At 36.8% G+C, this 20,975-nt stretch overlaps 1 protein-coding gene across 1 annotated transcript in view; it reads left to right on the forward strand.

Moving 5' to 3' along the window:
• cdh4 (cadherin 4, type 1, R-cadherin (retinal)) overlaps positions 1-20,975 on the forward strand; it is a 387,156-nt gene that overhangs the window by 312,851 nt on the left and 53,330 nt on the right. The window contains exons 7-8 of the mRNA XM_015364922.2: positions 9,934-10,078; positions 17,047-17,219. Coding sequence (XP_015220408.1) covers positions 9,934-10,078; positions 17,047-17,219 — 318 coding nt within the window. The remainder of the gene's footprint in view (positions 1-9,933; positions 10,079-17,046; positions 17,220-20,975) is intronic.

Here is a 20,975-nt window from a genome sequence, read left to right on the forward strand (position 1 = left end):
CAGCATTGAGACCAGCTGCATATCCGTTTATATCATCAGCCTTTAGGTACAGCTGATGGTGATGCCCCCACCAAGATTCATTTCCGCAGTCTTGCTGATGGCTGTCCTCACTTAGCTTGCTCTTTCAAACTCACTGGTCTTCTCTTTGGGTTTTTTTATGCCGCAGTCCAGTTCAGTAATTCCTTGGTGCAGCAGTGGTTCCTGCCTCTTGCCATGGCTTTGTCATATTAATTGGGACATCCTATTACTCTTTCTAAACTATGGTTGGAACCCAGTCATTTCTTTTTTTTACTTCTTTTTATTTCAGGCATATTTGTTTGAATGCCTTTTTTGTGTATTGCGAAGGGGGTGGCATGGTGCAGTGGTGGTTAGCATTGCGGCCTTGCCAAGCTGAGGCCCAGGGGTTCAATTCCTGGGGCGCCATCTGCGTTGAGCTAATGTAGTACTGTATGTTCTCCCTGTGGTCACATGGGTTTCCTCCAGGTGCTCCAGTTTCCTCCCACAGTTCATGGACATACTGGTAGGTTCATTTGCTTCTGTAAAAAAAACGTCCCTTGTGAGAACACTCTGTGTTTGCCCTGTGACGGGCTGGCGTCTTGTCCAGGGTGATCATGCCCTCCACTCATTGCTTGATGGGATAGGCTCAGGCTCCCCACAGCCCTGTATTGGATAAAGCAGTTTATAAAATGGACGTATATTGTGAAGGTTAGAGTAGGCTGCGTCAGTGTGTAACATGCACAGGAACAAATACAGATTAATACCATGCTGGAATTATATATAAAATCTAACAGCTGTATTTGTGGAATCATTCCTCTTTGAAGGCTCTAAGTTTCACAATCCATATAAATACTAGAGGCAAATTCCACTGGACAAAGACTCTTTTAGATTCATTTGGCACTTTACCTTTCAAATACTCTTTTGCCCATTTTGTATTTCAGGCATTTGATTTTCACTTTATAACATTAATTGGCCTCGTATACATATATAATAGAAGGTAATCTATTCTATCTGGAGGCTATTTACTTCACTTTCCTTGGGAGATGCATTTTTATGAAACATCACTTTAGTTTTGTTTAATTTTATTGTCAGACCTGCTTTGATGCTCGTTTCATTTCGTTCTTATAAATAATAAGAGGATTTTTCGGCAAAATCTTCACTTGCAGAGATTCAGAGAACCTCAGCTGTCAATTAGGAAGAATTTTCTTTTTGCTGTATAGTCTTGTTCATAAAGAAAGTAAATGTGTATATTCATCTTACCTGTCAGACATAATGAAAAAACTGTTTTGTTGTTTGTTCTAAAAGTGTATAAAACCAGAACTAAGTCTTGTTTCTGATGTCTACGGCTGTCTATATATATCATTGATGTCACTCTTTAAACTTCAGAACATATTATTTATGCAAGTAATTATTTATATTGATAAATTATCTCACAGGTTAAGAAGTGACATGAATCTGGTTGTCATTGTATATTACAGGTTGCAAAGTTTATAAAGCTGTTGACTGCTTCCTATTCAAGCACATTGAACAGTATGTTCTACAGTAGTGCTGTATCATGGCTGTCCGACAAACTGTCTGCTATACTACGTGGGCTGTTGATTTAGAACCAAATAGTAGAGAATGGTGTCTGTTAAATTATTGCATTTATAAAAGTCATGGTTCTGAACTGCAGTACAAACTGAAGACAAAGATCCAAAGTGGTTTGCTTTGGAAAAGCTCTGCATGGCAGACATCACAGTGTAAACTGCACATGCAGTACCTGAGTGCTTGCAATCTGCAGTGCACCGTCTGCCCCAAAGTAAAATTCTGTGTGACAGAAACGAGCGACTCCGCTGAATATGGCCTTTCTTTGGTGCACTTTGTTTCCTTCTGAGTTTCTTGGAAAACTGGCACATGGAGGAACGGGAAGACTTGCAGAGCTTGCTCCTCCAGCACATGTCAGCATTCCCCCCATGACTGCTGTCTTATTTTGCTGCCAGGTTTAATAACCTGCAGATTGAGCTGGAGGCATTGTCTAGTTCTGCTGCTTTATCTGATGGCTTTTTCACTGTGCTGGGAAGACGGTAAACAGCTGCTCCCTCTTACAACATTTATATAGTGTGTCTCCATAAATCATTGAATCACAATCTGTTTTTACAGAACAAGAGACTTCCAGAATACAACAGCAGTATTGCAAACAGAGAAACAGTGGAAGTGCAATGTGTTCAGACGGCCCCCACGCATGGCTTGAGATCCTCATTTTGTTATACATGGGTTTTTTTTCCCTGTAGCTGTGAAATAAATTGCTGTTACAATTTGATATGTACAAATCGAAGCAGTATTCCAGGCACTCTGGCATCACTTCATATATATACAGTATATAGAATTTTCTTTTCAAACCCATTTCTTTACTCTGTTGCATTTTGTGAGGTTCACCCCATTTGCTAGGTTTTTAAAAAGGCTTGACTTGCCTGCTCAAACTAATTGACTCAGTCAGGGACAATAAGGCTCAGTTGTAAAGGTTAGATCTTTTTTCCCCTCAGTTAAGCTTGTCCCAAAGCAGGGGAGATGCTAAAGTTGATATGTAATAAACCCATTGCATTTTTCTAAAATCATCCAGAAGTGGAACATTTTAAGCAACCTGAATTTATCCTCACCTCACTCACATATACACATAAAATAAATATAGCAAAGTTATAGATGGCGGGTTTCATGGTAATAAATTCTTAAACACATTTCTCATTGCTGTAAAATGCTTTAATGAAACCCAAGGGTGTTTTAAACCACAAGTGCAAAGTCTGAGCAAATTAACTTTCCTAGGTAATCGGCTGTAAAGTTTTCACCCCTCCAGCTCCAGTCCTGAAAGAGGGAATGATAGTCATTTACTGTACATTTGTGCAGAGCTGTAAGTTACTCACCACCAGATGAGGAAAACTGACTAAACAACATCCTCTCATGTGTGACCTTCGTATGTCTAAGGATAGTTTTCATTATTTATTAGGCAAATGCAGAAGTCTCTTTAAACCATAAAGAAGTCATCCTAATGAAGGGGAAAGTATTCAATACTGCTATTTTGTATACGTCCTACAAATCTCTACAGTTTTAAATGTTGCCGTTTGTGATTTTTTTTTCAAATGCATCGCTATTTATGCAGAAATACTATTTGTCAGCAGATTTTTTTGGCAGCAAGGGTAAAAAAATAACCAAACCACAATAATAAAACAGCACATGAATTGGTGGCTAAATTACACTAGGGGAGGAATGAAATATCACACAGCCACATCGGTTCTCCTGTCAGCTGTGTTCCTATTACAAATAAAGTGTAACAATCGGCTGTTCAATTAAGGTATAAACCTAAGAACAGATAACCTTGTTTTCTTATTAACAGGTTGTTGTTTTAATTACCAAACTGGATCAGCCCATCGTTTAAAAGGTTGGAAGGTTTGTAAGGTTAAGGTTTTGCGATCTTCCAGTCATCCTTCTTTCCATTATGGAAAGTATTATCAACTCTTACTTTTTCTCTTTCTTACTCCCCAGTGTATTTGTTTATTTTTGTTTGTGCCTGAGACATTTTCTATTTGCCAATCCCAAAACACAAAATCCGTCCGTTTAAAAATCCTGTTACTAAGTCTAACTTTGGTGTTTTGAACTGAGCAGTTCTGACTGTTTTCCGAGTGAGAGCAGTGGAGAATCAGCACCTCATGTAGATGATTAGGCTTTGAAAAGCAGTTCATTTGGAAGGCTCAAGAATTTTTTAACTGGACTTTCTAAAACTCCTGGCAGAAGCTGAATTGGCATACTGTAATTGTAAGTAAAGAGGTGGTAGAGTTCAAAATGTGACATTAACATCGCTGTGCTAGTTTTCAGTGCTTCTGGAGCAGTGCCTATAAAGGCACATTTTCTAGCAGGGGAGTTTTTTTTTATTTCAAAGAGTCTTTATGGTTTTATTTGTAAAGAAGAGCAATACAGGACTGAGGATTCATTTTGTATGACTCGGAACACATTCTGCAACGGATTGCAAAGCAAGCATACCTGCCAACATTTAAATAATGGTAAAGATTCACTCTCCACACCTTTTGTGCACCAAGCGAGGTTCTTAAATCACATGCTTTCCCTGCAGGATACGTCAGACTATAGCTTTACAGCTGAGAAAACAGATTTTGTTTGTTTCTTTGTTTGCTTAAGTCTGTATGAATATCCAGTGTGTCATGTATAATTAAGTAGAATTGCAGGGTGATCTTAGTTTTGAGAATAAAAACTTCTTAAATTCACTTCTTAAATTGAAGAAATGAAATAATTAAAAGTGAATAAATTAAATACTGTGATTACTGATGTAGTTCAGAAAAGATGATATTAGTCACACAATAAAACACATGAATGTCTTAAATTGTTCCATAAAAATTATCGAGCATTCCTGTTCCAGCTTCAATTTAAGCATTAGTAAACTCAACTTAAAATGCCAATCTGGCTGAGATTATATGTTTTTAATAACTGTAAAGGAAACCATTTTACTTTCCAATAAGAATCCGTTTGATTATTAATATTGCTAGAGACAAACACATCAATTGTAAAAATGTTTAATTGCACTACTCCACTTTAGCCTGAAAATAAAATGTGAAAAATATAAAGCTACTGTATCAAAAAACCATCCTCTGAGCCAAGGCGAGTACAAATTCAGACAAAATTACTGCAAAGGAAACACTGTATAGTATGCAACATCAAAATATTGCACAATTCCTCATTGATCTCCATCTGAAGCCAACGGTGACCATTTTGTCATTCTTTTGAAGATAATAACTTTAATTCCAACACAGAATTACATTTTCCATTCTTTAAACACTGTGGTAATCTTTGACTTCTAATGTTATTGAATTACCAGATCCAACAGCAGAAGTGATAACTTCCTTGACACCAGTCAAGTGTGTTCATTGCAGTCGTTGTGCAGGGATATTGGGTGCACGGCAAGATCAAGCAATGTGCAGGAAAAAGTAAAGTCAAATTAACCTCTGGAAGACCTGTAGATGCAATTTTTTATGGATAAAGAATCAAGAAGAGAGACATGCCTGAAGAAGTGAATTGAAATAATTCCATTTTTTTTCCCAAGGCTACTGCTGTGGCAAAGACTGAAGAGTTTTTTTTTGTCAGCTCAATTGTTGATGTGATCTTTTCCATGTTATCAACATACTAGCAAAATCAAAGCTTAGACATTTGTCTGAAGGTTTAGCAAACATGCTGAAACCTCTTGACTTGGCCCTAGAGTTGCATCTGTGACTCAGTTGTATTTGTTGTCCTTTTACAGACTGAAGCCTGTGCAAAACTAATACAGCTAAAATAATATTTACAATTATGTAGTTATTTTCATCCCAAAGCTTAGGTAGGGGACTCAGGTACAGTAGGTGATGTGTAGCAGCCATTATACATCAGAATTGCCAGTATGCAGCAGATTGGGTAGAAAATAAATTGAATTCAATAGTTGAATTAAGACAGGATTTTAAGCTATCCTGACTGTGGAACCCGAGGGTGAAATTTATCCAGATTACCAAATAGTCAAGTTTTCTTGTTCGCTATCTCTGGGGTTCATGGCACGATTTTAACCAAAGATTATATATCACTATAACGGGGCACTGATATGAAAACTGACCTACCAGCACTACTTACAGTGCATGTATTTACTTGGTTTTCCTTAGAGGTCTACCAGATGGGTGTATGTTGCTGTGAATGACATTGAAGAAGAGATAAGAAAACTTTCACAGTGATGAAGAGGGCACACTCCAAAACCAGAAATGAAAGCTTCCAGTACTAGGAAAGGGAGCTGTTTTGCCTGCAGGCCCTTTGTGTTTGCATGTGCTGGCCAGGCCAAGAATCATCAAGCAGAGAAATATGCACAGTGTGATCTTCTCCAGCAGGAATCACTTCACAGTCTGTCTGCTGCACCAGTTGAAAAGGTCAAGGTTTGCTTTCTGAGTTGCAAGATTTAGAAATGACAAATAGGAGAGGTCTGGGTTACAAACTTTATATCCATGTAAACCTACCCTGAGATATTTTACATAATAACTACTGTACTATTTTCATCAGGAAAAACAAGACTTTTCTCCACGTGTAAAGTGCATAGTTGCTCAATTATTTTCATGCCACACATTAAAGAATTCAGTCTTATAATGTATTCTTTCTAAATAAAAAGCAATTTCTTAACTCAAAGGAGAGGATTAGTTTGACTATCTGTAGAAAACAAATATCTAAATGCTTTATTCTAGGGAGGAGGTCTTGTTTTTAGCAAGGGTTGTATTAATTAAATGTCTCTTAAAGCTTTAGAAATGTCCAGAAAATGTCCAGGATAATTTCTTTGCCAAGCTTCTTTTATTGATTAGAATTATAAAAAGTCCTGCTATTATCTGTATATCTGTATAGTATATGATCTGAAAGAGGCTTCATAATTGTAGCTGTGCTCACCCATGGTTTCACTTCTTTTGTATGATGATCGGGCATTATCTGTCAGGCTCCAGCTAGACTTGTCATTCTTTAAACACAACAGGGGAGAGATGCTTTTGGATAAGCTCAGGCTGAGATTCTGATGCTCTTGGCCTCTACACCTGTGCCCAAATACTATTGGCTTATTCAAGAGCCACAATCAGGAATATTGAGGAAAATTAAAGACTGTTCTTAGAAAAACAAATCATAGCCTTTCACCGTTGTGCCTGAAATAAAACAGATGGTTCTGAGTCACCTATTCAAGATTTATTAAATGCTTAGTACAGACTAGATCTATTAATCTTTCCATGATTTATATATTTTTTATAATTGTGCTTCATGCATTGCTTTGATTGTGAAGTGACAGCTTTTCTTCTGCCTGTATAACACAGAGGTCATTGACGTAGACATCAAAATGAATAAGCTATATTTTTATATATTGATTAGGATTTAGAAAAGTAACTTAAAAAATCCCTAACTTAAGAAGTTTAAATTAATATGATTCTTTTTATGTTACTGCTGCTGTCTGCAGCCCTTTAGCTCTACTGTACATTATACTGTCATAAGTTAGCATTTTAAAAAGAAAGTATTTATGGATCATATGAAAGCTTTTTCCTGATATGTTTTACTACCTGATTGCATTCTCATGTTCTCTTATTACCAGGATATCATTTTGCAGGTAAGGATTCTTTCTTACTAAGATGAAAGTACCTATTAAAAACTGAGTAACTTAACTAATAAAGCTATCCCTTTGGAGCTAGAGTTGGGACCTAATCTACCACGTACTGGCAGTTCAAGTCCACGTTATTCCATTAGGTAAGGTTAGGCCTCAAGTCGAGGCTCATAACTGCTTGAATATCTTGAGGGTGGTTCTAGTTTCCTAGACACACCTGTGACTGTGAAATACTGGGAATTGTTGGGTACCTTTAAGATCACAGAGTTGTCTGTTATGGACTCATCATTCCTTCAACCCACAATAATTTTCTTGTACGCTATCTCTGGGGTTCATGGGACGAAAACTGGCAGATAGTTTTCATTTCCATAGGAAAGAGCATATGTTCTTTTCTCATCCTATCATGGTACAAGAGTCATCATGATGGGCCAAGTCAATTATTATACAGAAATACCAAATTAGAAAACTAAATAAAAAATTAAAAATTAGGGTAATTTCCAATTTAAAACAAGAATTTTGGCAATGGTACAGTATATATAACTTTTAGATTATAGTCCACTTAAATCTTATGGTGTGGTATATTTAATTTTTTAAGGAATATTAGGCCTCTATGCAACTACATGTTAAATACATTTTCATGTTTAAGTGAAATTAGAAACTACAGGAAATATTTACTGACTTCCATTTGATGTGTTGAGGACCTTTTCAACTGAGATGAAAACTCAGCAGAAGATATTATGTTACCTATTCATATTCATCTAAGTAAACATTCCTGAGGGTGCGAATCAAGTGTATTCAAACAGAGGGAAGAACAACACATGGATCTGAACACCAGGAATCAAACATCCAGCTGAGAATACTGAAATCATGAAAGCCAAAGTTACTAAAGTCTTTTTTTCCCTTGCTGTGTAAAGTAAGTCGATCTGAGTGTGGAAAAAAAATAAATATTTTATTAGATTCAATGAATGGTAATTCCAGCCTCTTTCCTTATTAAAGAAAGCAAATGATTGCAGCTACAGGAAAGATGATGCTTAATGGACAGACCATTTGGAGACAAAACAGATGAAAGTTCACATTCTTCCATTTAGCAGGGAATACAAGTCTTTTGAAGAATGTTTATGTAAAGTAAAACAGAGTAGAATGATACTGTGGAAGGATTCAAACTTTAAAAGCTTAAGTTTTCTTTCTATTTGAGTGGCTTTTGTGACATTCAGTGATCCTGTTTCTGAAAAGGTTTCCTCAGCTGGGCTTACTGGCATACTGTACCTCTGTAATTAACTAATAATGCCATGAAAGAAGGTATAGGTAACGTGTATTCAGCTTAATCTAGAAATCCCAATGCTTTAAATGGCCATCACAACATTTCTACAGGCAATTGTTATGGCAACAGATGATGTAAAGAAAAAATAGAACATGTTATTATAATAAAACTCTTTAATAATTAGTAATTGCTTACATTTGTATTTACATCCAGAAGAATCCACAGCACTTCATTTGTGTGGAAGACAACTACTTGATCTGCCACAGGAGTGCTAAATCCACCTGGGTTATGCATGACAGCTATTCACTTAACTGCAAATCAGGTGGAGAATTAAACATTTGAATTAAGGGGAACATTTAAGGAGACCAGATTGTGCAAGCCTAAAGTGGTATTAGGCAGGACACCAGGGTAACACCCCCTCCTACCCTTGTGATCAACGCCATGGGATCTTTAATGGCCAAGCAGCCATATCAGCAGCATAGTTAAATATCTCCTTAAAAAGGCTCACAACTTTAGGAACAGTGTCATCCTTCACCATGCTGGGGCATTGGTATGGAAATTCAGATCTTCAGGTCAGGTCTACCAGCATACAATATTAGGTCAAAACTTAATTAGCTTCTGAGATCTTCTGAGATGAGACTAGAAGATAGTAATACCATTTTCAATATTTATAGATCTATGTGAAGTGTACAGAAGACTTGATCTGTTGTGTCCTGCAGATGTGATCTGTTAGATGTTTGTCCAGTAACAGACCATACCTGCCTCTTGCAGTTCACTAATAACTGCAGAATAGGAACTTAACTGATTGGAATCCAAGAGTTTACCCGCAAGTCAAAATCTATTAAAAACATAACAAAGAAAGGTTACTGTACAAATGACACAAAATGATTTGGCCTTGGTAGATTGGTTGGTGTCTACTAGATAATTGATCTGATGATTTCATTCAGAAGTTTTCAATAGAAGCCAAGGCATCAGCTTCATGAGATAAGTTGGTAACGTGTTCCACTCTCACAACCCCTCATGTAAAAAACTGCCTCCTTTGCTCGATTTCTAAATTAAGGTCCCTGTAGTCCAGTGCATGTACAGTAGAGTAGTGCTGTGCAGTCATTGTGCACTGTGTTTTTTACAGATCAAAATTATGTATATCTTTACCAAAACTATGGGGAATAAAGATTTCCTTAAAACATGGTGGGGAAATAATAATTAATAGTATTGTACTCTTAAAACCTGAATGCTTAAAATAACTGTTTGAGCAAGAAACTGAGGAGCAATGCACCAGAGAGCTTTATACCAGACCGTTTTCAAAACAATCTCATGCTTTTCCACTTAAGGTGATTGTAATGGCTGAAAAACTTGAAAAACTGAAACAATAGTTTTAATTAATGTTTTATATTTTTGTTTTAGGTCAGTGATTTTACTGTTCTGGTACACTCATGTGGATTTTTTAGAGCATTTCTGCGCTGTGATAATATCCCTGTCGAGGCTCTGGGGTTTCCAAAGGAAATTGAATGTGGTTCTGAATAGTCTAACTGTGGGCTTTCTTTGTCTCCAACAGCTGAGGGCGCATGCAGTGGACATGAATGGTATCAAAGTGGAGAATCCCATTGATCTCTACATCTATGTGATAGACATGAATGACAACAGGCCGGAGTTTCACAACCAGGTCTACAATGGATCAGTGGATGAAGGATCTAAGCCAGGTAAAAATATAATAATAAAAACTCTTTGAGCTATGAGCTTGATGGAAGACTTCCACTTTTCCTGCAGATGTTGTTGTAAAGATATTTGTGAAACAGAACCGTGTTTTATAGAGCCTGCTGTTATACCTTTACCGATCATTGCTTAGCAATTGTTTGCTTGTATAATAGTATGATTGAAGGGGCTCTTTTTATAGAACAAATCCTAAATGTATCTATAATGTCCAAGTGTCATTTACAGCTTTAAAAAATAGGTAATGTTAGAATCATCATCACTCACTGACAGTGCAACAAGGTATCCCAGTAGGAGATCTTATAAGACCTGTCTGCTGAATAGGATCCTACCCTGTACTTTGTAATCAGTAACTTAATCAAGATGAAAACCAGTTAAAGAGATTCATGCACATCATAATTTTAGACAGGATATTACATGAGCAACAAACTGAGTAGCAATGCGCCAGAGACTCTTATACCAGCCCGTTTTCCAAACAAAAGTTTAAAATAATGTCATGCTTTTCCACTTAAGGTGATTGTAATGGCTGTTTAGGGAAATTATCATCTTAAGGAGAACTGCATAACGTTGTGTTATGGAGCTTTAAATTAACAGCCTAAGCTATTAAATCCATTTGGTGAATGTATAAAATTTGGTCTCAGGATCCTACATTGCGGAATCTAGAGTTTTGTTGCAGGCTGGTAAAATTGCCTAGAAAAGCTCCCGACACATCAATGCACACGCTCCTGCCTGACAGCAGTCTAATGCAAGTTCCTCAGGCATAGACCCCAGGCCCCTAGTGACTCCTGACTAGTACACAGAATGGGGTTCTTTGAAGCAGACTTTGCAGCTTTGCTGAGTTCAGCATTGGGAATGCCTTAGCTATGTTTTCTTCAAGGTGCTTTAGCTCATATACACACTTACTCTACCTCACCTGAAGAAATTGCTCATTTCCACACATTAATTGGACCTTTGCTGGAGGCTATCAACAGGAAGCTGAATTTGATTTGTTTCTGTATTTTTTTTACCTTAGTAATTCTGTTGACTTGGGGAAGAATAATTTGTGCACTGGCTCTTTTTATTTATGCATGAGGGTTTATAACTTTCATTTTCGTTTTTGCCATACTGGACACCCTATATTCCTATGTCCAAAATTAATCTCCTACAAAGGGTGTTCAAAAGGTTTTAAAAACTAACATATACAACATCAAGCAAAACAAATCTCCCCGTTTAATCCACAATGTAACCATAGTTTATCTCAACAACCTTTGCTATTCTGAAGGACATTTATCCTTCAGGTTTGCAAATCTCTGATAACAGCTCTTCTGTCTTTTCCTTTAACTGCTGGTCAATGGCATTCATTAAGGAAAATTCATCCTGAAACCTTGTACCACACAATGCAGACTTCTCATGTTAGAACAAGTAGGCCACCTGAGACTAAGACAAGGCTTTGGGTCTTAACCTTCTTTGCTGAGTGGCAGCCTGTGCAACCCTAGGTCTGAGAACTTGTGTGTTGTCCATATTTAGTGCATAGTATTGACTGGCTCTGTAAGTCAGCATTATATTGAGCAGTGATTAAATTTTGTTTGGCAAGTAATTGCTGAGAAATACCTATATTGAATCACAGAAGATGCTTGACATAATCGTCATAGGCGTGCATTTTATTAGGGGTTAGAGATGCTGGTCCTTCCACTGCATTGATTGAATCTTTGTCTCAAGATCCTTGCAAAGAACCCATTGTCACTAGCAATCAGACAAGATAACTCAGCTAGAATTGTGTGAAAATGGACTTCACTTTCTGGTAGTGATCACATGAGCCGAGGCCCACAAAGACATTTAAATGAAAATTGAATCATTGTCTCTAAACACTTTCGGGGTTATTCAGAAAAATAAAAAAGTCTGTATTGCCCTGCTAAAACTCTGTGGTAGCATTAAATAAACCACTGTGATGATATTTACAGTAATATGATGATCACATCACACAGGCACATGACAAATTACCAGCAAGTGTCAAGTAGCCAATAGAAGTCGGTACAGTATACAAATGAAAGTACCCAAGTCTGATGACAAAGCTGATTGTAAAATGTATGGAGGTAATAGGTTGCAGAAATCACATTAATTTCACAGAAAGGCTAAGCTGAAACTCTGCACTTAATAACTTATTATTCGAAGAGAGTACTGTAGCTTGAAAAAAATTTCAAATAAAGTATATGTATTTGCTCACATGATTTGAAAAATGTGAAACAGGTATTATTATCAAGACTGTAATTATCCTTGGTCACTGTAGTGACAAGTAGGAAAAATGTGACTGTTTTCATATTTTGTTTGTTGCATTCAGAAGTTAAAAAGTGTAAAAATCCTAAATACTTAACAGCATATTACAGTAATCCATTGGTACATGCTGATCACGATTACTGTATTTCTCAACAGAGAAGCTGAAATGCTTTTTAGTTACACTATTGTTTCACTGTCCTGAAAAAATCAAATTAGTTTTTGATTAAATGCATAAGTGCAGATTCCTGCTGTGAAATAAACAACTTGGGAATCCAAATATTCAATATTTCAATTATAACAGAAGAACGGTTGCAAACAAGAGGAAGCCTTTCAGTCATCTAGCCCATTTGGTTGTTAGCAGGTAAATTGATCTGAGGGTCTCATCCAGCTGCTTTGTGAAAGAAGCCAAGGTATCAGCTTCAACAACATGTGTCTGGGTAGCTCGTTCCAGTTACCCATGAAGCTTTGCGTTAAAAAGTGCCAAACATTGTCAGAACAGACATTCCCATTCTGTTCCTGTTCCCATTCCATATAAAAGCCACATGTTGAGATAAACATGTGAGGCTGGGTAGGTTTCAATATAAACTAGCCGACAAAATGGGTAGTAGAGTACAGACCTTTGCTCTCATATTTCACTACAATACTTCATTTACACAACAACAAATACGGTATATATAATACATTTGGATTGTCAAAGACTTTTGAAAGATCAACTCTCAAATTACAGGTGGAACTGTAGGCAGTCAGGGAAACACGAATGTTTGGGGACTTATTGCATAGAAAATAATACAAATAATTGGTGATTAAGTGAGTCAATGTAATATTGAAATAACACAGGGATCTGAACTAGGACCACTGCTGTTCCAATACCAGTTTGTTTATACCAATAATGTAGATACTGGTAGAGTTAATAAATGGGTCAAATAGAAGAAATTAAAAGAAAAGAAGAAAATAAAATTCAACAAGATTTAGATAAAATTCAAGACCAGGCAGGTGAAGTTTAACAAAGACAAGTGCAGGTTTTTGCAAGCAATCAATACTAAATGGTCAATGCTGAATGGTGAACTAAATGCTAGTTATTTAAATTGAGACATCAATTACATCTTCAAGACATAATGGGGAATTACAATAAAGCAAAAAATGTTTGGATACATTGTTAAAAGTATATGATTTAAATTAAATGATGTTATATTCAAATTATATATTGTAATTGTTAAACCTCATTTAGAATACTGTGCACAATATTTTCACAGCATTATATAAAGATTATTTCTACTGAACACCCACCAATATATCTGGTAACATGATTTCTGCACATTTAAGAAGATTCTTTTGAGGATTTAAACTGACGTGGCAAAGGCATAGTATTAAAGTGCTTTTTCTAGATCACAATATCTCCTATTGGTTTTTCTCTCACTAGCTTTATTGCCTTTTGGTGATAAGATGAAAGCTTCAAAAGATCGATATCTAAGCCAAACTTTGGTAGAAGCCTTTTATAAAGTACTACATGTGGTTTTATTCAAGCTTAAATGGAAGAGCAAAACCTACAGGAACCCCGTATAGAACATACTGTATATACAGTAGGCTCTTTGATATATTTTGTATATATCATGCAGTGATGTGTGCAGGATCGATTTCTGAAAGACAGAGAGGTAAGTTAGAGATCAGAAGAAAACTTTGGGCTAGTCTGACAGCAAATGGCATGTCTTGAAGTACCCTAATGGTTCCTCCATAAAGAGCAAAGAGCTAAACAGAGGAACATGATCTTGTTGTCAAAAAGCTTGAATGTGTTCATGGACAAGAAAAACAACAAAAGTAAAATATGTCATACGTTCAAGTGTCTTTTGCACGTTAGTAAGATGTTTGGGAAAGGTGCACTGTGGGGTCCAGACTAGATAAACTCTTTGCCAGGACACACTGCTTTGCAGCAGCAAAACATTCATCACTACATTCGACGCTGCCTGGAGTCTTGAGTCTCCAAAAACTTGCTTCTATCATGGTGGATTGCGAAACCTATTGATCGCCCTTTAGGTGGGCAAGTGAATGTCTCCAAGTCAGTCTCACTGCTCTTCATCCCTGAGAGGAAGTAAGGCACAATGTTTTACTGCATGTTTACCTTGAGCTTGTCTTTCAGCCTTTATTCAGAGTTTATCGTGTTTGATTTTTTTGAAAATGTATTTATATTTTCTCTTCTTAGCAAATAGAGGAAAGACTTTTTAAAAGAGGCCTTCCATAAAGATAATTAAGAAAATTGTTTTAGGGGCTTCAACCTCTTATAACTGCCAAAGGTCTTGTTAATTCTACTTTCTGAGGGAGAATTGTTTTATTAAGTGAAAAGCATTGTTCAGCTGGTTAAACTCTTTCCTTTTCCTACTGCATATTGTATTACTACATAGTCAGGTTTCATATGAAAGCAAAAGACTTTGAGAAAGAGAATATCATGTAAAGGACAACACAAATGCAAATCAAAAACTCTAAATATAATAACCAATGATTTCCATTAGATAAAGCTACAAAATTGTATCACATTAGCGCAGTGCTTTCATCAATATGACCCTTTGTCTTTTAGGCTGTAACAGACAACTTATTCCTTGGTTTACTCCAAAAGACACTCAACCTTATCTGTGGATCAAACTTATAAATCCCATCCCAGAGGCTTTCAGGCAGTCACTGGACCATTCAGTAGCGGTAAACTGAGAAGCGAGATAGTGCTTAGCCATGTGAAAAAGCATCTCTGGTTCACAGCTTCCCCTTCTCCAGTCAGACGGCAGTGTAGTGGGTTTCTGGCTGGACGAGGTCTCGTTTGGCCCTTTCTCCTCTTCTGTTCCTTGAAAAAGAAATTTCGTTTCAATCCAATTCATTGCTGCTCGGGCGCTTTGGCACATGCAAAGACCTCATGGAAAAAAGGAAGCACACACAGGTATTTCTTTCTTTCATGGTGCTCAGTTTTTTTAACTTTTAAACAATTGCTTTTGAAAGACGTTCCTAAAAACATCCAATATGTTGTCTAAGAGGCATACATTCTTTTCGAGTAGCTTTTTGGTGCTGATTTTCTAATACCGTATAAGAACTTTTCAAAATCAGGCATAAGAGATATTTATATCCATACCACACAGTGGCACCTGGTGGTACAATAGATTTTGTTTATTTTTTTGCACAGCAGTAGGGGGTTAAAAGCCACGATTTAAATAACAAACATCTATTTGTCCAACACGAGTCTACAAGGCACAGTTACAGAGGGTCTTGTCCTTAAAATAACCTTCCCACTTTTAACCGACCTAAACTGTTGTCTGTTGTCTGATCTTAAACAGCACTTACACCAGAGTGAAACACCTGCTGTATTAACACTGAAGCCTGGCTATAATGCTGCAGTTGGTGCCTTTTTCACCGCTCTCAGCCTAGCAGCTGAAATTGTTTTCCTTTTGGGTATTCCATTTTAGTACACACTTGTGCACATTTAAGGAAGACACCCGTCATTGCACAGGGCCAGCAAAGCAGAAACTGAAGCAGCTTTGAGCCGAGAAATAATACCACAGCCCAGCGAGTCCGTGTGGCTCCATCCATGAGATGCATATGAATTATAAAAGTTTGAATTTTGAGCTCCAGCGATTTGAGTGGAAAGCCAATTACAGAGCTGAATTAGTTTTCAAATTAAATAGTAATTTAAGGGGCTGAGAAATTAATCCTTTCAGGCGCATAGTAGCATTTTCACACCCACCCATACAAAGGAGCCAAGATTAAGCGTGTTAAGAATTTCACTTAATGAAATTAATGAGTAGATGTTTGACACGTTGTGTTCTGCATTCCCCTTTTGATGGGGAAGGAAGAGGAAGGGAATGTGAAGTTGTCTAAACATTGATCTGGCCCCTTTGAAACCGGCACTGTATTGAGCCGAGTTTCTCTCTGGGCAAGTGACAAATCTTGCTTTGAAATTTAATGAAGTTTGAAATAGAAGTTGCAGTTACAGTAATAGTGTGGCACGGGGTGTTACTGAAATGATGGTGCTATCACTTGCAATTAGATTGCAGCTGAACTAACAGCGCGAACTGGCCCTGTCTCGCACATCTGTTTGCTAACGTGAATGTGAAAAAATCCCAAATAGAACAGATAGCCTGATTTGGTTGTTATCTAGTCATTACATTTTGTTGAGGGACGTGAGGTTCTGCACTGAAGTTTTCTAAGTGTGGCCAAAGCCATGGAGAGCTCACAACCCCTGTAACTCTGAACGTGAGGTTAGGATAAAGCTTCATCCATTCTCATCAGCCACCTAACTAGAATTCAATATGATGTGTAATGTGTAGCATTTGCTGAATTGAGTAAGCAAACCTCCCAACAGGGTGGAGGCAGGTGTCAAAAACTAAAAATTCTTGCATTCATCAACATTCTGTTCGTGACCTGTGATTAAAAAATGTAAATTGTAAAATGAGAAACAAAACATGAGAGAACTCGGAGAGAATCGCCTGCTGAATAAAAACATCTTGTTTCACCACCATTTATTTTTTTAAGCATGAGGGTGGGATCTAATTTTTTTTTGTTTGCTTTACTATGAAATTGTAAAGCAAAGACAACAGAGAAAAATTGATGTTTTAAGGAATGCAACTGCAATATACTGTAGTACAAATCTCAAATGTACATACAGTACATCTAGCTTTGTGACATATAAAATAATACATAGTAAAACCTGGATGATCTTGTTCTTTATTAGGATCCTACGTGATGAAGGTGACAGCAAACGATGCAGATGATGATACAACAGCCAATGGGATGGTGCGATACAGGATTCTCTCCCAATCCCCACATAGCCCTATTCCCAACATGTTCACCATCAACAGCGAGACCGGAGACATTGTCACAGTGGCAGCTGGGCTTGACAGAGAGGTAGGTCTGCAATCTGGTATGGGGCAGAGTGACAATGCTCAGATGATTTTTGATTTACGAAAATCAAGTCTTTTTCGTCATCCATGAGATTATATTTAAATCATTTTTTACCACCTATTGTATCAATCACACGGGTGTGGCGTGATGGAACATAATATGTATCTAATGAAGCTTTACAGTAGATCAAAAGTCTACTAAAACTCTGTTTAGGTCTGAATGCCCTCTCTTATTCATAACCTTCCAACCCATTCATTTTGTAACTGCTTCAACCAATACAGGGTCGCGAATTAAATGGAGCTCATCCCAGCAAGCCTAACCTTCCACCCACATTAGATAATAAAATGAAAAATGGGTCATCCCAAAAATATTGACTGTAGTGCTAGACAATAAGCCTACATCATACATTTCACAAATATGATGTGTTGCCTGTATTATTTTAGATCAACAGTGTACATAGTGACTTTCATTATTATAAGTTGTCATTGTTTAACAAAGCTTGTCATTTTTACAAAATAGACCAATTTACCAGCAGGGAATATTCTACCATTATAATTGAATTGTCACCATGACAAAACTGTTAACAATATGTCAACATCTATCCATTCTGTATATCAAGGATGAATGTGGCATCTGTCAATGAATACGTACTAAGTTATTGCCATGTCATGTGCTAAACCATTGAAATTCCCTTAGCTGTTTTTCATATGATAGTGTAGATAATCTGGTATTTGCTGTTGGCTTGACAGGTGGTATAGAACCTTAGCTGCTGTTCATTTTCTCAGCTTTTAATGCAGTTACAGTACATGCACTGGACAGCTGAGTTCTATACACAGTTTTTCAACAATGGATATGAAAAGAATGTGCAAACAGGAAGCACTCAACATTTTATCAGCCGGTTCTACAAACACCTTGACACTTAGACTAACACCTACTTTTAGAAAATATGTTAGAAGATCTGTTATTTATGTAATTTGATCAAGTGGTGTGTGAAAATCCATATTTTTGCAGTTCAAGAGTAAAGTAACTCAGAAATTGCAACTAAAGTGTTTTGAAAAAGAAGTTTCTGTGAATTAATATCAAAACCATATGTCTGTCAGATTGCATAAACAGCAATGTAGAGATTACAAGGGCAGAGAAACCATAGATACTGTAGCTACTGTAGTCAGATAGATGATATATGCATAACCCAGTATTAGAAACTTTAATTCCTGATAAATAGATGACACATCTATATTTCTGTTTTTCTGTAACTCTCTTTTGTGTACCTAACATCACATCCTCAGCTGGAAAAACACAGTGCAAGTGAAATATCATGTCAAAGATTGTTGAATTGGGAGGAAGACAAATAACCGGACTACAAATTTGGGGTTTAATATTCAAGATGTCTCCTCTAAACGTAAAATCTCAATATCAAAACTCTTCAAAAGAAGATTAATACCAATGGTGTATTTTCCCAGAGGACCAATCCACCTCTCTTTTAAAATTCCTAAATACAATAGAGAATGCAATGGATCACTGAGCAGCCCTTAATGAGAGATTTTGACATTTCTACAGCACCTGTTTACCTCGTGAAGTAGTATGCTGGGACTCTTCAAATGTCAAAAATGGATATTTAAACTTCCTGGTGCTTCACAATGCAGTGAGGCTGTGAATAAGACATTTATTCATTTATGTACTGCATTACTTTGTCCCATCATGTTGACTCCTAAGATTAGAAAGAAATTAAGTTTGCACTTTTAGACAATCTGCAGCAGAAAAGTACTGGAGCATATCAAGTTGGGCATGGAACATTCTGAATAAAGATTATTGATTGTTGTTGTTAAAAATAAAGGTGTAATACATTGACCTTAATTATTTACTCACAGCCATTTCCTCACAGAGATTAAACTGCTTCACACACTATCCCATGTGCCTCATCCTTAATTTCCAAAATAAATACATTATTTCAAGAGACTGGTTTCCTGTTAGCACATATGTGAAACCAATTAATTAAATATTCTGTGTCCACCTAAAAGCACTTTTGTCTAACTGGTTTCGTACAGTTTGAACATAAAAAACTGTAAATCAAGGTGAGTGATGCAGAATATAAAAGAAATACTTGCATAATTAATGCTCACTAGATTAGGTCATCTAGTGGTTCTTCCATCTGAAACATTTAGATCTTTTCAATTGTGATATACAGCTCCCTGCCCTCAACCGGACTCCATCCCCGTAAATGACTTTCAAATGACCAGAATGTCTGCAAGGCTGATCCCCATAATAACTGTTTCTCAGACAAGCTAGCCATCCTCTTGAAACTACTGTTATCTCAAATCATGTCTCTGATAAGGTGATAATGGGCTCTGTATCACTCCCAAATCCCTATAGAAGCCTATTTGTATTGCTGTATATTCAGACAAGATAATGATTGTCTTGTTCATGGCATAAAGGAAGCAAACTGCCAGAAACAAACAGAGTAATTGAAAACAATCATATGAAATAGATTTCTTAAGCACACAGTCTTGATTCTAGTTGCAAAACATAAATATCCAGAAAAACTGTTAAGGCAGTGTTTATCTAGCTGAGATCATTAATGGAGGATCTCAAATAAAGGCCAATATCCATTTTTTCTGTACCTCAGTAATTCAGTAGCACCTGATTAAGCGATACAGTAGTGCCATCAGAACTGCGGCTTTTCATTAGATTCAATGATAGATAGTGTAGATGTGCATGAAATTAGAATGCTAACGGATGAAGACACTTGACTTGCAACAATGTTTTTATTTGCCTTCTTTTGATCTTTTGATGTTACTGGCACTGCCTCACCTAGCCTTTTTTGAGTCATGGTTTCCCTTGCATACAGCACCACCCATTGGCTAATTGATGTTATGCTGTCATTTTTCAAAGTGTCGCATAAAGAGCTTAAACAGGTAATACAGCACTGGCCTGGCAACACTATTCAGATGCTCCTTGTGATGGAATTACAAAATGATGCAGACACAATTTTGTAAACGATATTTTATGGAAAACCTGAATGCTCGGGTTAAGGATTTCCAAAGATTTGTCAGTCTGCCGTAAATGTCTGCAAAACTCTAGAGAAAAAAAATCAAATATGTTCATTGAACACTATAAGTATTCAGACCTGTGAACTCAATATCTGTTGGAAGCACCTTTGGCAGCAATTACAGCCATATGTCATTTTGGAAATCAATAGGATTCAATTCAGGACTTTGACTGGGCCACTCAAGGACATTCACTTTCTTATTCTAAAACCACAACAGTGAAGCACTGGCCTTGTGTTTTGAGTTATTGTCCTGCAGGAAAGTGAGTTTTTATCCAAGTTTTACATCTGAGGTGGGTTTTCCTCTTTTCGTCTAACAATTGCCACTACTTTACTCTATGTTTTTATTACAAAGCAAGTATAACACAACACTGCTACCACCGTGCTTGACAGAAGGGATGTAATTAACTGAGTAATGGACTATATGGGGTTTTCATCAGATGCATTTTTTTTTAATTTAGACAGTTTAACAGTTCCAGTTTTGTCTTGTCTGAGCACGCATCATTTCCACGTTGCTTGCAGTATCACTTCAAAAGAGTTTGTTTGCAAACTCAACAAAGTCTGTAACAAAGATGCGTTGTCAGTTCTCCAATAGAGGCCAACTTTGTGAAGTGAAATATTGCAAACTCATGCACATTTTCTCCCATCTTATCCACTGAATTCTGTAGCTCTTTCAAAGTCACTGTACTGTTTTTTTTAAGTTTTAATTAATTCAT

The sequence above is a fragment of the Lepisosteus oculatus genome, chromosome 16, assembly GCF_040954835.1.
Source record: "Lepisosteus oculatus isolate fLepOcu1 chromosome 16, fLepOcu1.hap2, whole genome shotgun sequence".
In the NCBI taxonomy this organism is placed as follows: Eukaryota; Metazoa; Chordata; class Actinopteri; order Semionotiformes; family Lepisosteidae; genus Lepisosteus; species Lepisosteus oculatus.